The following is an 18,062-nucleotide window of genomic DNA, read 5'->3' on the forward strand; positions in this document are numbered from 1 at the left end:
AAATAAAGGACTTCAAAATTTCATGAGAATTTTCTTTTTGAGAGCACATTGTAAGTAAAAAATAAGGTCAAAAAAATCAGTCTGACTGTTCTTGGAAGTAGCATAACTTCGCTCCAGCTCTTCTATGAAGATGAATGCTGATCTGTTAAGATGAAATCAGCCTGGCTGTTTCACAATAAAAGTATTCTTAATAACTAAATTCCTCAGAATATATTCTGTGAAGATGCCTAGGATTTTCATCAGAATTTCTCAACAATCTCATGTGTGCAACACAAACTAATTCCATCAGTCGAGATTGTTGCTGTTTCTATAATATGAGCTCATCTTTAAATAAAACATTTGCACAAGCTCCGTTTGAAAGAGATGAGACCAACTTTACATGCTTTATTTTTTGAGCTTCTTTAGTTTAAACTTAGGAAGTTTCCCATTCCTCACAGAGACAGGTCTGTAACATATTCATGAAAAGCTTTTATTATATAGTATATAGCCAAACCCAAGTGGACAACTGCATTACTTCAGTAACCATAAAAGTGGCATTGTTCTACTTTCACTGTCAAAAGATTAAAAAAAATAAATACTACCATATGAAAAGATGCAATATTACATGCAATTTGACAAGGGAGTAAAACTATACTGTAATCATCTTACAAGTCAGCAAAGCATCAGTTTTGCTTCAGTATACCAAGCAAAGTACTCATTTTTTTTAAAGAACACAAAAAAGCATTTTCTGAGATTAGGGATCAGAGGATTAGTTGTAAGATTACAGCAAGAAAGCATATTCGAAAACTCAAAAAAGATTAATAACTGATTGGACACATAAATTAGTGCAGAGCAAAATAATTCCAAATCAAGATAAAATTTGGCACATCAGAAGATTCTCTTTATTTGAATTTGGGCATTTTAGAACGTCCAAACAAAGCAGTATCCATTTTATTAGGTCTAGTAGGAAAAATGAATTTGGGTAGCAGGCAGTTTCTGTAGCGGAACTTGATCAAGCAGGCAGCCACTATCTACACGTTAAGTTTGAGATTCTACCAAAGCAGTGAAAAATTGAGCATCTGCATGAGATTTTTAAACACAGGCTAACGCTAGCAAGGCTGAAGGATTTAATTTTCAGTCAGTTGAGCCCATTTCTGGACATACTGTTATTGTGGATGCATATGTATATCTGAGTGTATCCAAACACACATGCATGTGAACATCAGGTATTTCTTCAAATCTATTGTGCAAGGCAAGTATGCAACTGTGCATACAAACTGGTAACTGAAAACAAATCCTGTAACACTTTTCAGCTGAAATGTGAAGCTGCAATCTAAAGATTATTCTTTTATCCCATTACTTGTACAATCTTTTGGTGCGCATCACCACCACAATTATGGCACATACACTTTAGCTGGATGTTTATATTTTCTACTGAATTGTCTTTCTGAACTGCATCAAACAATAGTCTTTATATTCCATCAATTCAATCCCTTTCTAAAGAGTATTAAATGATTTTGGGCATTAAAGCCTAGTTGCCCAAGTAACTCGGAACCTGTTGGCTGAACAATGATTTAATTTATTATACCACTGTACTATCAGATACACACGCCCACTCCAATGCAGAGATGCATCTATTCTATGGCTACAAAATTAACTACCAACAGGATTAATCAGATCTGCCCTTCTCAGCTGTTTAGTTTATGCAGTGCTCACTTCTCACTTTCAACTCACCAATCTATTTGCAGTAACTATGCGACTTAACTGACTTCACTGAAAATGCTCCCTCATGCCTCTTCCTTTCAAGAGAAGATAGAAGGGGAGCCTTTAAATCTTTACCAAACGCTGATTGTGCCTTACAGTTGATTAGCTGGTGTACAAGCACAGTGGCAGCAAGCTTCTACAGCTGTGGGTCTCGCTTTCTTAGAAACTGCGCACTTGTATTCTTGCTGCATTCTTAAGTTACCTCTAGGTAAATGCTGAGGAAACATTCTCAGGCTCATCATACCCATATTCACCCAGATGTTTGACTGCTGCGTTCGAGTAGCAGGCTGCTGTCTCAGGAAGAGCAGATAGCGAGGAAATAACTCTAGTTCAGGCACATTTGTTTTGCTGTTTTTGATCACCTAGTAAAGACGTTTAAAACATATTTTAGAGACTGCTGTTCTAAACGTGTAGGAAATCCCAATAGGAACAGGAAGTAATGATTAAAGCAGATGGTTAAAAAAAAAAACAAACTATGTTTTACTAGGAGACAAGAAATCTTCTCAACTACTTATGGGGTCTTAGGCAAATATCCACAGGAATAACAATTTACTGATTTCTAAGCACTTTTTAAAGCTTATTAGTTGCAGATTGTCAAAATTTAATGGAGCATAGCTTCCTGTACGACACCATGGAAAGAACATTTTTATAATTCCTGAAATATATGTGAATTTACAATGAACCTCGTTAATTCTACTCAGTGTACACTTCAATGTAAAAGTTTCACAACTGTTGAAAAAAAACTCACACATGCTGAATAAGACATTTGTTCTGAACTTTTTGAACTATAGGATTGAATTAAAACCTTCATACTGTATGAACTTGTTGCATTTTGATATGTTGACAGAAAAAGCTGAAATCACCCCAGAACATGACTTGCAGCTTTTCGGTCACCATTTCTACAAAGATTTTGCTACCTGGATCCGCCCAAATATAGACATACGTAAATGGCAGGAATGTTCACTATTTTTGTTACCATGCGAAGCAGAAGAAAACACTCAGCTTAAGCTGTGAGAAGCAATATAATGCACTGAAGTACCATGGTATTAAACTTCAGTTACAACAAAAACAATAGCGATGACATTTTCTGGAAAGAAACAATATAACAGTCTCTACTGCAGGGTGGGACACTGGGACTGTAAGTGCCTGTATACATGGTTGCAAGTAATCAAATGGTCTTCAAGAATTCAAGTGTTCAGATAACTGTCAAAATGTTCCTTAATTATGGACTGAAAAGCTAAAGTTTATATATACATACATTATTTATATTTTTTTGCAGACAGGATACCCAAACGAAAATTCTCTCATTCTGAATAGAAGTCTCTTTTCCAGTGACCCTATCGCAAAAATCTCAAGCACGTTAGTTTGTGTTGTGTATAAAGAGATGGGGCCTTTTCTGGATGATGAAAGGTGTTTGTTTCCATGGAGAATGTGTGGGAGGAGGGTAACAGAAACCGGTGATTTTTCACTGTAAAATACTACAGCTTCACTGTTAGTACTACGGCTAAAAGACCAAATCGCCAAAAATCATACAGCTAGTTCTCTCCCATTTGTGACACTAAATATTTGTGACACCAACCACCTAATTTCTATCGCTACCATCAAAAAAAAAAAAATTCCCTCAGTTCCTTTTTTAAAGCGTAGCTCCTATAAGAGACTACCTGACACAGAATAAACCAACCACTATATGGAATAAATATACTCAACAGAAATTAAAGAAAGTTTCCAATGACTCTAAGTGGACAGAGCAAATTACTTCAATTTTTCTTGACTCTAACATCAGCCTACTTTTTTATAAATTCAAAATTAATAATTCAAGGCATGCCAGCTTTAGCTCCGAATGATTACGACCTATCAATCGTTTTGCAATATTACATACAGAGAAACAGAGAGATAACTCAATAAATTGTGAGTAAATTATATGATTTAACAACGACTATTGCTATATAATTACTGCTTCTCTTTCAGAAATACTCCTGCTGTTTTAACTGCAACCAAAAAATCTCATTGGGATAACACAGACTAATTATTAGTCCACTCAGTCAATTCCATTTAATATATAGCACTTTCAAGTTTGAAAATTATATTCTGCAATACATTCTGCATGGTGCCCAAAATTAATTTTTAATTAAAGCTATTACAGCTTTAATATAGAAAATACTAGTGGTAGTTACAGAAAGTGAATTTTAGTTCTTCAAGGTTTTTTTCTTTTAATAAAACTTTTATGCAAACAAGTACAATACAATCATAGAATCATTAAGGTCGGAAAAGACCCCTAAGATCATCAAGTCCAACCGTCAACCCAACACTACCATGCCCATGTATCACCCTACCTTTGATACGCTCTTTCTAATTAGTTAATTTCATTGCAAGGTTTTAAGTGATTACAGGCAACTAGACAATTGTTGATATAAAACCACTGCATTACCAATTTGCAAATACATTTTTATTACACAATGGAAACACTTACATTAATTGTTTGTAAAACTATTTCGCAATTTTATTGTGATTCATTGGCTTTTCTGCTTACTGTCAAATGTAAGAAATGTAAAAATTCACTACATATGAATTATTTGCTCATAAATGAGTATTCCATAAGTTTGGAGAAGTGTTACTGATTTTGTGCTGAAGAATGAGAATGATCATCACTTGCCTCGCCAGTAAGATTTTTAGTTACTCATTAGAAAAAATAAAGGCAATTACTGTAATACTAGAAGAAGAATGACACAAAAGAACTATTTATTTTGAATATGTGATCTGCTCAAAATAACAATTGGTATTCACATGGCCACGATACATAATACTTGCAAGAAAAATCAAACCTGAAGAATTAAAACGAGAAGAGGAGCTTGACCGGGTGAGTGTATCAGGTGAAATTACTGGTCTTTGCTTTTAGCACTGAACATGGTTAACCAGAATCATGCTGATTCTGCCCTAGGCAGTAGATGCCAACTCAGTTTTAGCATCTATATCTTGAAGAATTGCTTATGATAAATGCTTTATTGAAAAAACTTTGACTAGAAGCTGAACAATTTAACTGTGCAGTACTCAAAAGCTGATATGCTCATATGCAAATTCTTTTTAGGAATACCTACTCCTGCTGCTTTTTAGATCACCAAATCTTGCACGTTGTGTCTATGACACTGACCTTGAAGGACAGCAATTGTTACCTTCCCCCCACTTCATGAAATTGTAAGAGAGAAGAAATGCGTTTTCAAAGCTGCAGGTGTCCCAGTTTTAATTTTATTGGTTTTGCAAACCAGTTGAAAATTTATCTTAGCTTTTAAAGTCTTTTAAACTGATCTCAAGTTTACTTTTGTCTGCTTTAGCAATCATGATCAGTTGAGCAGCACTTCTGCCCTGTGGCAATATCTCCTGGGGTTTGTGCTGCAAACCTCTTGGTAAATATCCACAACTTTCTATCCATGTCCATTTCTGAAACTGCTTTTTCCCAGCTCTTCAGGACTTTTCATTTAGACTATCCATTTTGGATGAAGTGGGAGATGACCATACAAGATTACCTTGTGCAACTGGCAGAAGCTTGGACACATTAGGTTGTTATATTATCTGGGTGGTTATGGCAAGTAAACAGTGTCTATAATCACAACTTACCGGCCTGGGCAGGGACAGATTTGCTCCATACCAATGGTAAAGTGCTCTCCAAACTGGTTCTGGTACCATTATGTAGTCCTTTCCTTCAATCAGCTGTGGAGATCGTTTTAATCTTCCACCTTCCATTGTTAATGATGCAGCCTTTAAACAAAAAGGGATTTTGTCAAATCTCAAGTGCAAAAAATAGTATACAGCTACAACAATTTTAGTTCATGAACACAGAACACTTTTCAATTATTAAAAAACTTTTAAGTAGCAATTAGCAACTGCTTTTCAAACTGAAAGATGGTATTTAAATGTAACAATAATTAGCGCTGAAGTTTCCCTACTTACTATTTCTCTAAAAGGCTATCCAATATAAAATTTGTATTACCTTTCTCTCTTGTGTCACCTACTCCGACAACTTCAGACACTGCACAGAGAAATCCAATCTATACTCATCATTGATGGTGCTGGTCTGTTTTATGTTTTGTTTGCATGAATACTGGAAAAACTGTCAGGTTTTTTTTACTATTTAATTATTTTCTGGTTTTATGCAATAGCAATAAACTCTTAAATTTAGATTGAAAACACTGAAGAAAAGTGTTTAATTATTAAAATATTTTACAGTTAATGCTAAAAGTTGTGTTTTCATAAATGCCTTTTTCATTCTTAAGTTTTGTGAAACTGTTTAAGAACATTTTGAATGTTTCTCTTCTCACAAAACACTCAATAGTAGCCTCAGAAACAGAACACAATTTTTTCCTCTTAAAATAAGAGTAAGAAACCCAACCTTATATGACAAAGCAGTGTTAATTTAGAATTAATCCACTAGCTGAAAAAACCCAACACATAAAAAGCTGTGATAAAAAGTATGCTAAAAGATACTTTTCGTACATTCACATGACTCAGATGCATTTACCTTCACTGGTTCTTGCGTTACTAGGGGTTGGTTATCAATAGCTCCTGGTTTCTGAGGATTAAGCTGTAGCAAAGTATTCCCATTGGTTCCAAGGAAACATTGGTTATTATTGTCCGAAGTATTATGCTGCCTAGCAAAACATACATCAGTCCCTGGTGTGCCAGCGTAAAGAGTATCTGTAACAGAATACAAGGAAAAAAAAAAAAAAATCTCTATTTCAGTTCATGAGTCCATAACACAAATAAATCAGTTAAACTGTTGTATCTTTTTTTTTTTTGTTTTTAAAAAAGGCTGTTGAAGAAGTTTGCTATCCTTCATACTTCAGGAAAACATGCAACTCTACCAAACTACAGAGTGAGAAATATACTAGTAGTCTCAGAAAAGGTAAAGAAGTGGATATATGAGATCCAAATACCAAAGCTGATACTTACACAAATACTGGTTTGAAAACAGCCTAACTAGGTTTGCATGAGCAAATGTGTTTGGCATTTGCTTGTTGCCTGGATGTTTGAATATCAAACTCTTGAAAATCTTATATACAAAACTGAATATATATGCAATAATGCCTTATTTTTATTATGTCCTCTTGAAACAGCAAGTATTTTTATTCTTACAGAACTTCCTTTTGTTATGCAGAACACTAAATATAAATTTCAAGTTAGAAAAAAGAAGGAACCTTTAATCTAAAACTTGTCTCCCTTCCTGCTCTTCCTCTATTCCCCAACCCCCACCCCAAAAATCATCACAGTAATTTATCTTCTTTAAATTGAAGTTAAAATTTTAAGATATAGATCTTAAAATACCAGATGCAACATTCAGCTGTCTTGTAAGGAAAAAAACATAATCTCAAATTCTCCCCAAGAACTCACTGAACTAAAAATCTCTTCTTCTTTCACAAAGATGGCTCCTAGAATCTGCACAAACTCACTTAGATCACATGCCCTGTAAAACTGTAAGTACATTTTTCCTAATTTTTTTTCTGCTTCTTTCCTCTTTGTAGTATCTGAGGTCATCTCATTGCAAGACATAGTACAATACCAACTAGGTATGAGCTAGAAACAACTTAATGTGAAGGCGGGGGGGGAATCCACTCAGAAAATAAATGATAGGACAAAAACTATCTTGGAGACAATTCTGGAAACTAATCACAGCATAAAAGATGAATTGCTATTTAAACAAGACTGTTTCTTGTTTATCACCACAGACTAAAAAAATCCCAGTAATTTACCAACGTCCACATGTAGGCCACTTCTGCAATCTAAACTGTGTTATCTTTTCGCCTGGAGGAATCCATGCAGTATCTAGTTTTCTCAAAACCTGTTCTACATTAAACCTCCAAGGAAATAAGATGTTATGCTTACTGCTGCTAGTAGTCTCTGAGGCTTCTGATGCAGTAGAAATATTATCTGAAAACTTTTCTTCTGTTGCACTGAAGTAATTAAGACCTCCCATTTTGTCTTCTCCCTGTTCTGAAGTATTGGCTGCAGCAACTATGAGTGAATTCTTACCTCCACTCAAGACAGATGAAGGCTCTATCACAACAGGGTTTGCATCCTAAAATTGGTAGACAAGTATAAAAGTTAATTATAAGCCAATATCAAAGACATTTAGCAGCAGCCAAATCAATCACCAACATTCAGAGCTGTGTGACCACTTTTGCATATCACAAGCTTTATAGAAAAAAAATACTTTCTAGATCTACTGATGAAAACTCTCCAGAAACAAACAGCCAAAATTGTGAAACCATTCGAATAAATGCTTCTGCACAATATAAAAATTGTGAAATACCAGAATTATTTTCTCCATCTAGATACATAAAAAGACAAACGTTTTAGACAGCTATAATTACAGACTACAAATATGTGAAGATTTGTCCTTGTTGAATTTCATATGGTTAAATGAGAACAGCAAGCACAAGAACAAAAAACCATTCTTTCCTCAAACCTGCAACATTTTAGTCTTCCCTAACTTTGTTTTGAAACAAAGTTCCTTTGTTTCCTTTGGAGAAACAGCATTGCAAAGGCAATCTGGCTCGCTCTTAGGCAAGATAAAGGTAGGGGAAAAAAATTTGCATCCCTCAAAAGCACAACTTGCCAGTCCACTACAGACAAGATGTAAGAAGAATCCTACCCAATTTAGAGCACCCGTCACAACAAGAAATGTCAATAAATGGGAAAACAGAAGAAAAAGGGAATTAACTGACCCTTAGAGAGGAAAAAAGAAAATCCATGCAATGAATATCACTGTAACAACTTTGGAAAAAGTGTTTTATGTTGTCCCCTACTTATCACATCACTAAACATAAAATCTTGTCAAATAACAAAACTGTGCAGTAAAGCTAAAAGTATAAAAATAAGGCTGAAATGTATGTTGGAATTACAATAATCATTTATAGAGTTCCACAGAAATTCTGAGTGTTGTCTTTGCTCAAGAGGTAGACAGAGTGATGGCATTGTGCTATTATGCAAAGGATTAGGTATGAAATCATGTGCACATCTGAGCACTTATACTATGACAAGGATCAAATTACCTAGTATTTCAGGCATTTAAGCCATCATTTGTCCAATTCATTGTGCACAAAGAATAACTAATTACATGGTTAGTTAAAGCATACATTGCAGTTTTCTGAATATTTTTAGTTATTTGTATTTATAAAACAACTCAAATACTTATATGATTACTTATCACTATATAAAACCCGTTTGAGAAATAGTTTATTTCACTTATTCTACATTCTTGGTTGTGTAAGCTGCAAAGAACATTTATTTCCACCTCAACTAAATTTTATTAAATTCAATTTTATTAAATATGCTTTCTTTTGTAAAATTCATAGTGATGCTTTAACTTGGAATATTTTAGTTGGAGGGTATTAAAGAGCACCCTGTAACTATAAGGGTTACACAAGGTCAACTCCTTTGATCACCATCAGGTACTGGACTACTTTTCATCATTGCCTATAAATCAAATTATACCAATTCCCTCCTTTATTTGTCCAGAAAATGCACAGTGTGTATTTGTGGCCTAAGCAAAGTCAAAACCAAAACAGGTAGCTTTATTATCAAATGGATCAAAAGACTTAAGAGAAGTACTATTGTGAGAGTACATTTTTATTCAGAAAAGTATTCTGACACGCAGGAATGATGAAACAAAGTATAGAAAGAGGTGACAGTTTAATGAAATTATAGTGAAAAGCTCACCACGTGACAATGATTCAGCAAAACAATTATTTTCCACTAAGAGACAGGAGATGCTTAATTTCAAGCATTATTGGTTAAGCAGTCATTTGCTCCCCACTCTTTTTTCATCAACACATTCACAAATACAAAGAAATCACTTATTCAGTATACATTATTATTACATTCACAAATACAAAGAAATCACTTATTCAGTATACATTATTATTATTATACGTACGTATTTGACATATTCTTTCCACTGATGCCACCATGGCATTGCAATAAGAAACCAGTTGTGCCCTGGCTGAAGGCCATACCTGCTTTCTCTTTCTAACCAGCCTCTGCACATGAAGAATGAACAACATTAGTTGAAGCAGGGAAATTAAAGTCCTTTTGAAAATACTAAAAGGTGACTCTGAAACCCATTTAAGATTCTGAGCAAAACACGTACCTAATAATCTGTCCTTCCTCTTCTGGAGTGGCAGGTCGTAGCCCCAAAACTATATGACACACCTGGAAAAAGAAAGTAATTCTTATTAAGAGCTACTATGAAACAACTACTATTAAGTAAATGAAAGAAAAGAATAACTGTAATGGGACTTTTCAGAAAATTCGTTTTAATTATGTAGCAAGATTACCTAAAATTGAACAAACTACTAAAAAAAGTAGTATTTTGAGCTATGAGATTCACAACCTGTTCCCATTGTTAAGACAAAAATACCAAGAATGTCAAATGTTCCAAGACAATTTAAGGTGAACAGAAAATGAATTTTCATTATTTTCATGTCTGAAGCACACAGTATGAAAGACCACAGTAACTGACATGGATCGGATATACAAGAAGTTAAGATGTCTATATGTACTGGAGAGAGGGAATGAGGAATTGGGAGAATGCAAGCTGCTGGAGGAGGATAAGCCAAAGGTGTTTTAACAAAAAAAAAAAAAAAGAAAAGAAAAAAGGAAAGGGGGAAAATGGGGAGACGTGGTTATATAAGGGACTGAAAGGAAAACAACCACATGAAGAGACTGAGGGAGAAGTTTAAAGCAGCCCAACCAATCAAGTCACCACTGAAAATGCTCTCAAAATTGTAGAACGTTCTCCAAATGTCTGATGCTTTTTTTTTTCTTTTGCTCTGGGTTGGTTGTTTTGGGTTTTTTTGTTTTGGTTTGGTTTTTTTGAAACAAACACAGAAGAAAAAGGCACCATCCCTTAGGCAGGTACTCAATTTGGGTGGGGTTTTCTTCCGAGTACAAGACAGCAGTCCCAGCTGGCTAATATTTTACTCCTCTCTTCCTAGTAAAACCATCCTGGCCTTGGCTGCAGTGACGTCTCTGGCTGGTTTCTCCCAGCAGCTCCCCAGCCACAGGGTATGCGGCAGGAGTGATGAGCGGAGGGAAACAGACTCCGCAGGATTCTTTGTTTCCCATTGCAGGGAGGAGGGTCAGCTGTCTCGTCTCCGAGACGGTTTTCAAATTGGTTGCTACTCATAACATGATTTATAGTCTTTTCCTTATGTCTCTTTTGAGGCTATCAATTTGCATCTCAGCTGGAGATTTCTAATGACTGGTGAGATATCTTATTTAAATTTATATTACAGTGCGAGAGACCATTTCACATTCTGAATAAAACAAAGGCCATTTGCTGCTGGGAAGCAACAGATTTTCCAGCACACACAACACAGCTGGCTCTGATGTTTCTTTTTAAACTCATGTAACACTGTGCTAGTATCAGATTCTTCTATAAACTAACCCCGCTGCAAACAAACCAATTTGTTGTCAAGCTTTCCAAGGCGCTCCACTCGGACTATTTAGCTTTTCTGTCTGCAGATGAGACACACAAGCTCATGACAGTTCAAATAAATGCCCAGACAAATCAATGGCAGACTCTGTCCTGTGTGAGTATGCTGTTGAGCCTCCAGCATGAGATGAGGGTGCCTCATATGATAGTTATCAAAGGAAATAAAAATAAAAACCTAAACCAAAAATCTAGCAACTCTGTCAGGAGAAAAAATATTGTAAGTGAGACCTCCAACAAGCAATGTGTAACAATTGTGATGTGTAATCATCATCAAGACAAATTTATTAAATGTTCATTCATTCTACCTCAATATTGCATAGATATTTGTTAGTTAATCAATATTAAGTTGTGATAGGATATTCGATGCTATACAGTCCAAAAATAAAGACAGCCCTTCTTGAGAAGGTTGCAATGTAAGCAAAACCCGATGCAGTTAGAGGTAAAAAGAATTTGCAGATTTTATTCTGCAGAAACAAAATCAGTTTTATTTCTGATTTTATTCTTTTCAGCTCTGGTGTAGCTCAGAATACTCTCACTCAGCCCCCATGAAGTTCTTGGAAAAGTATAGTTCAAAATACAATTTATAAAGTAGTCTAGGTTCATAAACAGGAGAATCAGCAGTATGCTATTCAGGTAACCTCTCACAACATTTTTTTTTTCTTTTTAAAACCACACTGCTTCTTTCTGATGAAATATTTTTCTGCTACAATCTGACCCTGTAACTGATTAAGCTTCACTCGTAAGATGAGAACGGAATCCACTGGTTCTCCCCGGCCCTCCCTGGAAGAACTAAGACTGTCACATGGGGCTGGAGGTGAATACTAAATTACGGCAAATCTGCAAGGCTCCATTAGGATTATTATTATTTAAATTCAAAGTATCAACCTCTACAGAAAATGGGTAAGGAACAAACTGCAGTGAATGAAAATACTCTGAGGGGGCTATTTTCTGCACAAAGTGAGCCAGCGCTAAAATATGACTGTTTTAGGGATTTATAAAAATCCAATTCAAGCTCAATTAAAACCAAATTCAGTACACACTTAATCCTCAGCTTCTGCAACACAATAGTGATATGATATCACAGCTTTCAAGGACTTCTCCATTAAGAGAGCAATGGAAGGTTCCTTAGACGGCCTTAACAGAAAATGTAAAGGGAAAGTGGTTGTGAAGAGGTAGCAATACCTTTTCCCATTTCCTGTGTCACTTTCTTGGCAAAGATTTGGAAGAACAACTGTTTAAGAACACAGCCTTTTTCTAATGGAAAATATAGCTGCTGATACACTTGAAATTTCTTTTCGTTTTATAAACAGTACACTACACTCACTTAAACAAATTATGCTTTAGGCATCTCCATACACTGAAAAGAATAATAATCAAATAGAGAATCATTCCGTCAAGGTAATGCACAACTGCAAAAACACATAACTTATTGCAATAGACAAAACTGTAAGCATGTTGGCACAAATGCTGATGCTGCACTTCGTGGCCACGCAAAAAGCTCACGAGTCAATTACCATAATTTTCAAGTTTAAATTTCCTCTAAACATACCTGAAAAAGTAGATTTAAAAATTCATTGGCAAGTGCACTCTTCACGCTCCATATCTGGTAGTCCTCCAGAGTGAGGTGTCCAAGCTTAGTTAAAGGGAGGAGAAGGAAAGGGGAAGGAAAAAACATCAAACCATTAACCTATTTCTATTAAAATGCTCATTAAATGTGTCATATAAGGCATGAAAAAGCCAGTGATTTGATAAAAATTTGCATCTACCACTCTGATAACAAAATTTGATCCAATGAAAGAAGAAAAATCCAGTTTTAGCATAACACATGCAACCTAGAGAACCAAAAAGCTTTGAGAGTACAGAGGATGAACTACACACAGCATGTAATCTTTGCTCCTGCTCTCCATCATTCAGATCTAGTACTCACGCTCAACTGCAGTAGTCATACTTTCTCAGACCATGAAAACAGCAGAAGCAGTATGTGACTAGTCAGGGCAATCACTTTGTAGGAAACAAAACAAGACTAAGACAATCTAAGACTTTGATCGTCCAGATAAGCTCTGCACAGAGATACTTGCATCCATTCAGAAACCCACCATCTTCCTCTGTGGGTTGGGAAAAACTATTTTGGATCATCAAGTCCTTATGATCTTACCTTACAACAAAAGTCCTATTAATTCTTAATCACTTGCAAAGTTACAGTAGCATAACACTGACCAATGTCAGAGGACCTTCTGATTTTCAATAATTCAGTGATAGGATCAATTTGAATTTTTTATATTGTAATATAATTCATAGCCATTTTTACAGCAGTGGCAGTTACTCCGCCTCTTCTTACAGACCATTTTCTCCAGAGCTCACACAGGTCAAAGCTAACATATGAAAAGAGATTAAGTAATTTATGTTAATTATTGCACCATCAGCTCTTTCCAGCACTACATTCATGATGCAACTATGAAAGACATTCTGAAGACTTAGTCTTCTTTTTTAACTCTTCGTGGAAATTAGACTGCTATACACTTGCTTATAAACTACCCTTTTTAAAAAAGCAAACAATAAAAACCTCAAAGGATGGAAGAAAGAGCTCACTGAAAACATATTTTCTACTGCTTTGGTAATGAAAGAAATAAAATATTTGCCCACCACTTTGTTGGAGTACAAGCAGGCAAGACAACTATTCAAACAAGTAATTAAGCATTTCTAGACATTCTTTATAGTTTTTCTTAAATTATTTATAGTTTCCAGAGACTCTTCCTAATTAGTGAAGCAAAGAATGAAATAATGGAAACAACTTCCCCTATATTGTTTGCAGATGATAGTGCCTATCTCGAAAAAGCAAGAACATAATTAAAGATTTACACACAGCTAACTATAAAGCACCATATAAACTACTAAGACTTTTTGCCGTGTGTCACGACAGTCATGACAGACACCTCCATAGTTTCACGGATACTTAGCTCTGAAACAATATTGTTGTATATAGTTCACTGGTTGTACGTAATATTATTGCAAGCAAAGTAGATTGATAATGCTAATGCATAAGTTACTGTTGAACTAATACAGTTCTGTTCCAGCACAGGAGGATAATGTGCCTTTACATAGCATAAAATATAAGATACGCTAATGCACTACCCCTTTTTTCAGAAGATCATTTTTAACATGAAACAAAAGAACAGTTTCTCCAGAACAAAAGTCAAGCATCAGATTTAAAGCTGGTATTAATTATGCATAGCAAAGCCTTGCAAACAGTATATGCTTCCAATTAATTTCATCTGGTTATGTACTTTTGGTTTAGTTTCATATATAAAAATGGCTTATAAAATTCAAACATGTTCCTTCTCTCACAGAACAATGTGGAAAGTTTTAGTGGAAAACTGACATTTCTCGAAAGAGATTCTTTTATTGACACATCTCTGCTTTAAAGAAAGCACAAGATTTTACTGTCTTTCTTATAAATAAACTGAAGATACTAGGGTATAAAAATGACAAGGAAAGAACAGCAAATTCCTACCTTTGTAGTATCATGCATATTCAACATATCTTCTACAATTTCAGACAAATCCATGTCCAATTCCTTAACAAACAAAAGGATTAGAAAACAAAGTTAAATTCTCACAGCATTCTCTGCTGCATGTGTTCAGAATAAAAATGTAACTGTAAGAAATGTTGATGATACCTCTATGTAATTCGCAACTGAGTGCTTCCAGATAGTTGTACTTTTGTACCTAAGGTTTCTTTATATGAAACATCATAAATTATAGTCAAATCATTCTGTTTTGGTTAATGGCAGGTCAAAGTTATGCAAGGTAAGTTACATCCAGTTATCAATACTCCTCAGCTAAGGTAGTTCAAGGAAGCCTGTATTTCACTGAAACCATGTTCAAACAACATTTACATTCCTACTTTTGAAGGATGACTTTAAGAAACAGAAGCAAATGAATAAAAAACCAAATATAACTTACAGGTATTTTATCAGTACGGTTATCTTTCCAGACCTCTAAAAGTGCAACCACCATTTCTTTAAGTTCAGTGCGAGACAACACACCATCCCGGTCAATGTCAAAAACCTTGAAGCAAACTGAGAAAAAAAGGAAATTACTTTCCTATGTTAGAACTACTCAACAACTATTTTTTTTTCTTGCAGAATGCAAGTCTGCAGAGTCACAAGAACATGATTTAGTGCTGACAGTTTTGATGAGGCAGGATGCATGTGTGGTAGTGAGGAAATGGAGCAGCTGTGTTTAATAAACTGAAATCTAGATTCCTGCAATTCTGTGCTGTGTTGTCTGATGTGACATAGCAGGGAACATATGTGCCTCCAGAAATTTCCCGTGAATGATAGCTTTTAAGTTGCAGCAATATGGCTTTGGAAAAGTACAGAACAAAGGTATTTCAAAACACAAGAACCTTGCAGGGAGCCAGCTGAAAACTGGACAGTAAACAAGCCAGAACATGTTATTTACCACAAGACAATCAAACAGGACATTTGTTTTATATTATATATAATGAATAGATAAGTGTTTGCACTTTCTATATTGAGATACACACTTCTGCATCATAATGCAGAACATTGCAAAACAACTTCTGAAATATTCCCCCCCCTCCCCCCCCAAAAGGTTGATAATTTATATGAAGCTATGGATAAGTTATAAAACACACAGAATTAAGTTTAATCATCCTTTATAAAAGGAAGCCTTGATATTTAAAATTCCTTCTAAAGTCTGTCACCTTTCACAGACATACACTTGATCAGTGGAAAAAATTTCTAAAAAGGTGGAAATAACTAAACTTTATTGCTCAAACTGAAAAACTTCTGTAAGATTAATAGTTAACATTTTGCATACTTACACTTCTGTCTTTCTGCCAAGGGTCCCCTGCAACATGCTGAGAGCCCACAGGAAATTTCTTTAAAATCTATGTGATTGTCTCGGTTTTCATCAAAAGCATTAAACAAACCTGCAAACCACAAAAGCATCTCCTGTTACAGCTTCTGGCTGAAACAGCTGACAATCATACTTCGCATTTACATGAAGGGTTAATGGTTAACACTTGCAAGAAGTACAAACACTTATGATTATAACTAATTCTTACTAAGTGTAATAAAGATAATTAAGCACTATTAAGACCATTTTAAAGGTGAATTAAATCATTCATGTATGGCTAGACAAAGCCAGGGGCGGGGTGGGGAGAGAATCAAGAATTCTGAACAGTAGCCTTATTCTCACACGTTCCTTGTAATAACTGATTTATAGAGTATACATCTAAACCAGCACGGTCAGGACAAGTGTTTTCACAAAAGCTAAAGGACCAAAATAGTAAAGGTACTCAGACGCCAAATGCTTTGGCTTTTCCAAAGTGCCTGATAGAAACTCCTATGAAAATCACTAAATACCATTGCAAATTTGGCCCTAAGGAGTTTTAGTTAACGGCCTTCAAAGGATTTAAGAGTTCTATTCATTCAGCACATATAACTTTTTTTATCCCGTAAAAATTTTTCTTTTAGTGACAATGACTCAGTTGCACTATCCACAGAAGACATATAGAATGATCAGAAACCATTCAAGTTTCTCCATTGTAGCTGTGTAAATTTATACCACTAAGTAAATAAACCGCACTTGCAAGCAAAAGGATGTGGGGATATATCTCTATTGAATTGAACATAAGTTCTGGTGTTTTAACAACTTGCATCCACTGCAGATGAATTGCCCATTTTCTACTTACTGCTGCCACTTGTAAGTAAAGCTGACCATTTGGTGACAAAAAATTGCCACTCTAGGACTGCAGACAAAAACTAGCATGTAAGTAGAATGTTACTTAATGTCCTTATGTTGTGCAGTAAATGGCAGTTAGACAATTGCAACCTCCAGTTATTACCAGAGTGGCTTCAACTTGAAAGACCAGCTTGGTTATTAATATGTCGGCATTGCAACATACAAATCTCCTGACCAAGTCTTCCGAGCAAAATCTTCCTTAACTTACACTATTAGGGAAGACTGTTTCATTGACTGCACAATACAACTTCTGACTTGCACGCTGAATTGTCATTTAATAGATGAAACTCACATTTGTCGGTTTAAAAATGGTCTTCTCTTTTATCTCAATTCAGGGACAGCAGTATATTTTGTCATTACAGAATCTTAAGGAACCCAATGAAAAATTTTAAGCAAGTACAGGGCAAATTATACGTAAAGTTTGACATATTTCCTGACAACTAGTAAGAATGTAACATACGGAGGCATCACTTCCTTCGTCATTCCAGATTTCCCAACAAATAGAGATTTCTCAGGCATCTTTTCTCACTTTCAAACATTCAGAACTCAACAGAATGAACCTCTGTAATTTAAGCTTAAAAGACATTTTAAAATAGGCCCACTTTTAAAGCCATAAAATTTGTATTTCAGTAGACCAGCAGGTACTGAACCCCACAGCAACATCGCTTCCTCACACGTTTGATCAAAGTTCCATACCTTCACTCAGAGATGGATGAATAGGAGGGGAAACTAAGGGGGCAAATGTTTCTAAATCAAAACGTCCAGTTCTTGATTGAGCTTTTAGCAGCCAGTATCGTTTTTCAAGATCAATGATGTCGGATTCTTCCACTGTATAATCAACAAAAATAAAATAAATTTTTGGTAATATCTAGACCATGTTAGAATTCAGCACCAAATAAAAATGCAGCATTATTTTGTCACAAAGAGAAATTATGTTAATTTTTTTATGCCTGACTTCTGCATATAAAAATTAAAAATAGGAGCAGTAGAGAAATAAAGGTCCGATTTTACCTTCTTTACCTACAGAATCATCTTTCTTAATTCACCTTCTAGGAGTTCAA

The 18,062-nt window shown here is 35.2% G+C and overlaps 1 protein-coding gene across 1 annotated transcript in view; it reads right to left on the reverse strand.

Annotated features, from left to right (window-relative positions):
• Positions 1-17,829, reverse strand: part of USP32 (ubiquitin specific peptidase 32) — a gene marked incomplete at its 5' end in the record, with an annotated part of 33,856 nt that extends 16,027 nt beyond the window's left edge. The window contains 11 exons of the mRNA XM_009586217.1: positions 1,988-2,105; positions 5,356-5,496; positions 6,257-6,432; positions 7,618-7,810; positions 9,671-9,773; positions 9,884-9,945; positions 12,780-12,863; positions 14,742-14,804; positions 15,193-15,308; positions 16,079-16,186; positions 17,698-17,829. Of these exons, the coding sequence (XP_009584512.1) occupies positions 1,988-2,105; positions 5,356-5,496; positions 6,257-6,432; positions 7,618-7,810; positions 9,671-9,773; positions 9,884-9,945; positions 12,780-12,863; positions 14,742-14,804; positions 15,193-15,308; positions 16,079-16,186; positions 17,698-17,829 (1,296 nt within the window). The remainder of the gene's footprint in view (positions 1-1,987; positions 2,106-5,355; positions 5,497-6,256; positions 6,433-7,617; positions 7,811-9,670; positions 9,774-9,883; positions 9,946-12,779; positions 12,864-14,741; positions 14,805-15,192; positions 15,309-16,078; positions 16,187-17,697) is intronic.
• Between the last annotated feature and the right edge of the window lie 233 nt (positions 17,830-18,062).

The sequence above is a fragment of the Fulmarus glacialis genome, unplaced genomic scaffold, assembly GCF_000690835.1.
Source record: "Fulmarus glacialis isolate BGI_N327 unplaced genomic scaffold, ASM69083v1 scaffold33169, whole genome shotgun sequence".
Taxonomy (NCBI): Eukaryota; Metazoa; Chordata; class Aves; order Procellariiformes; family Procellariidae; genus Fulmarus; species Fulmarus glacialis.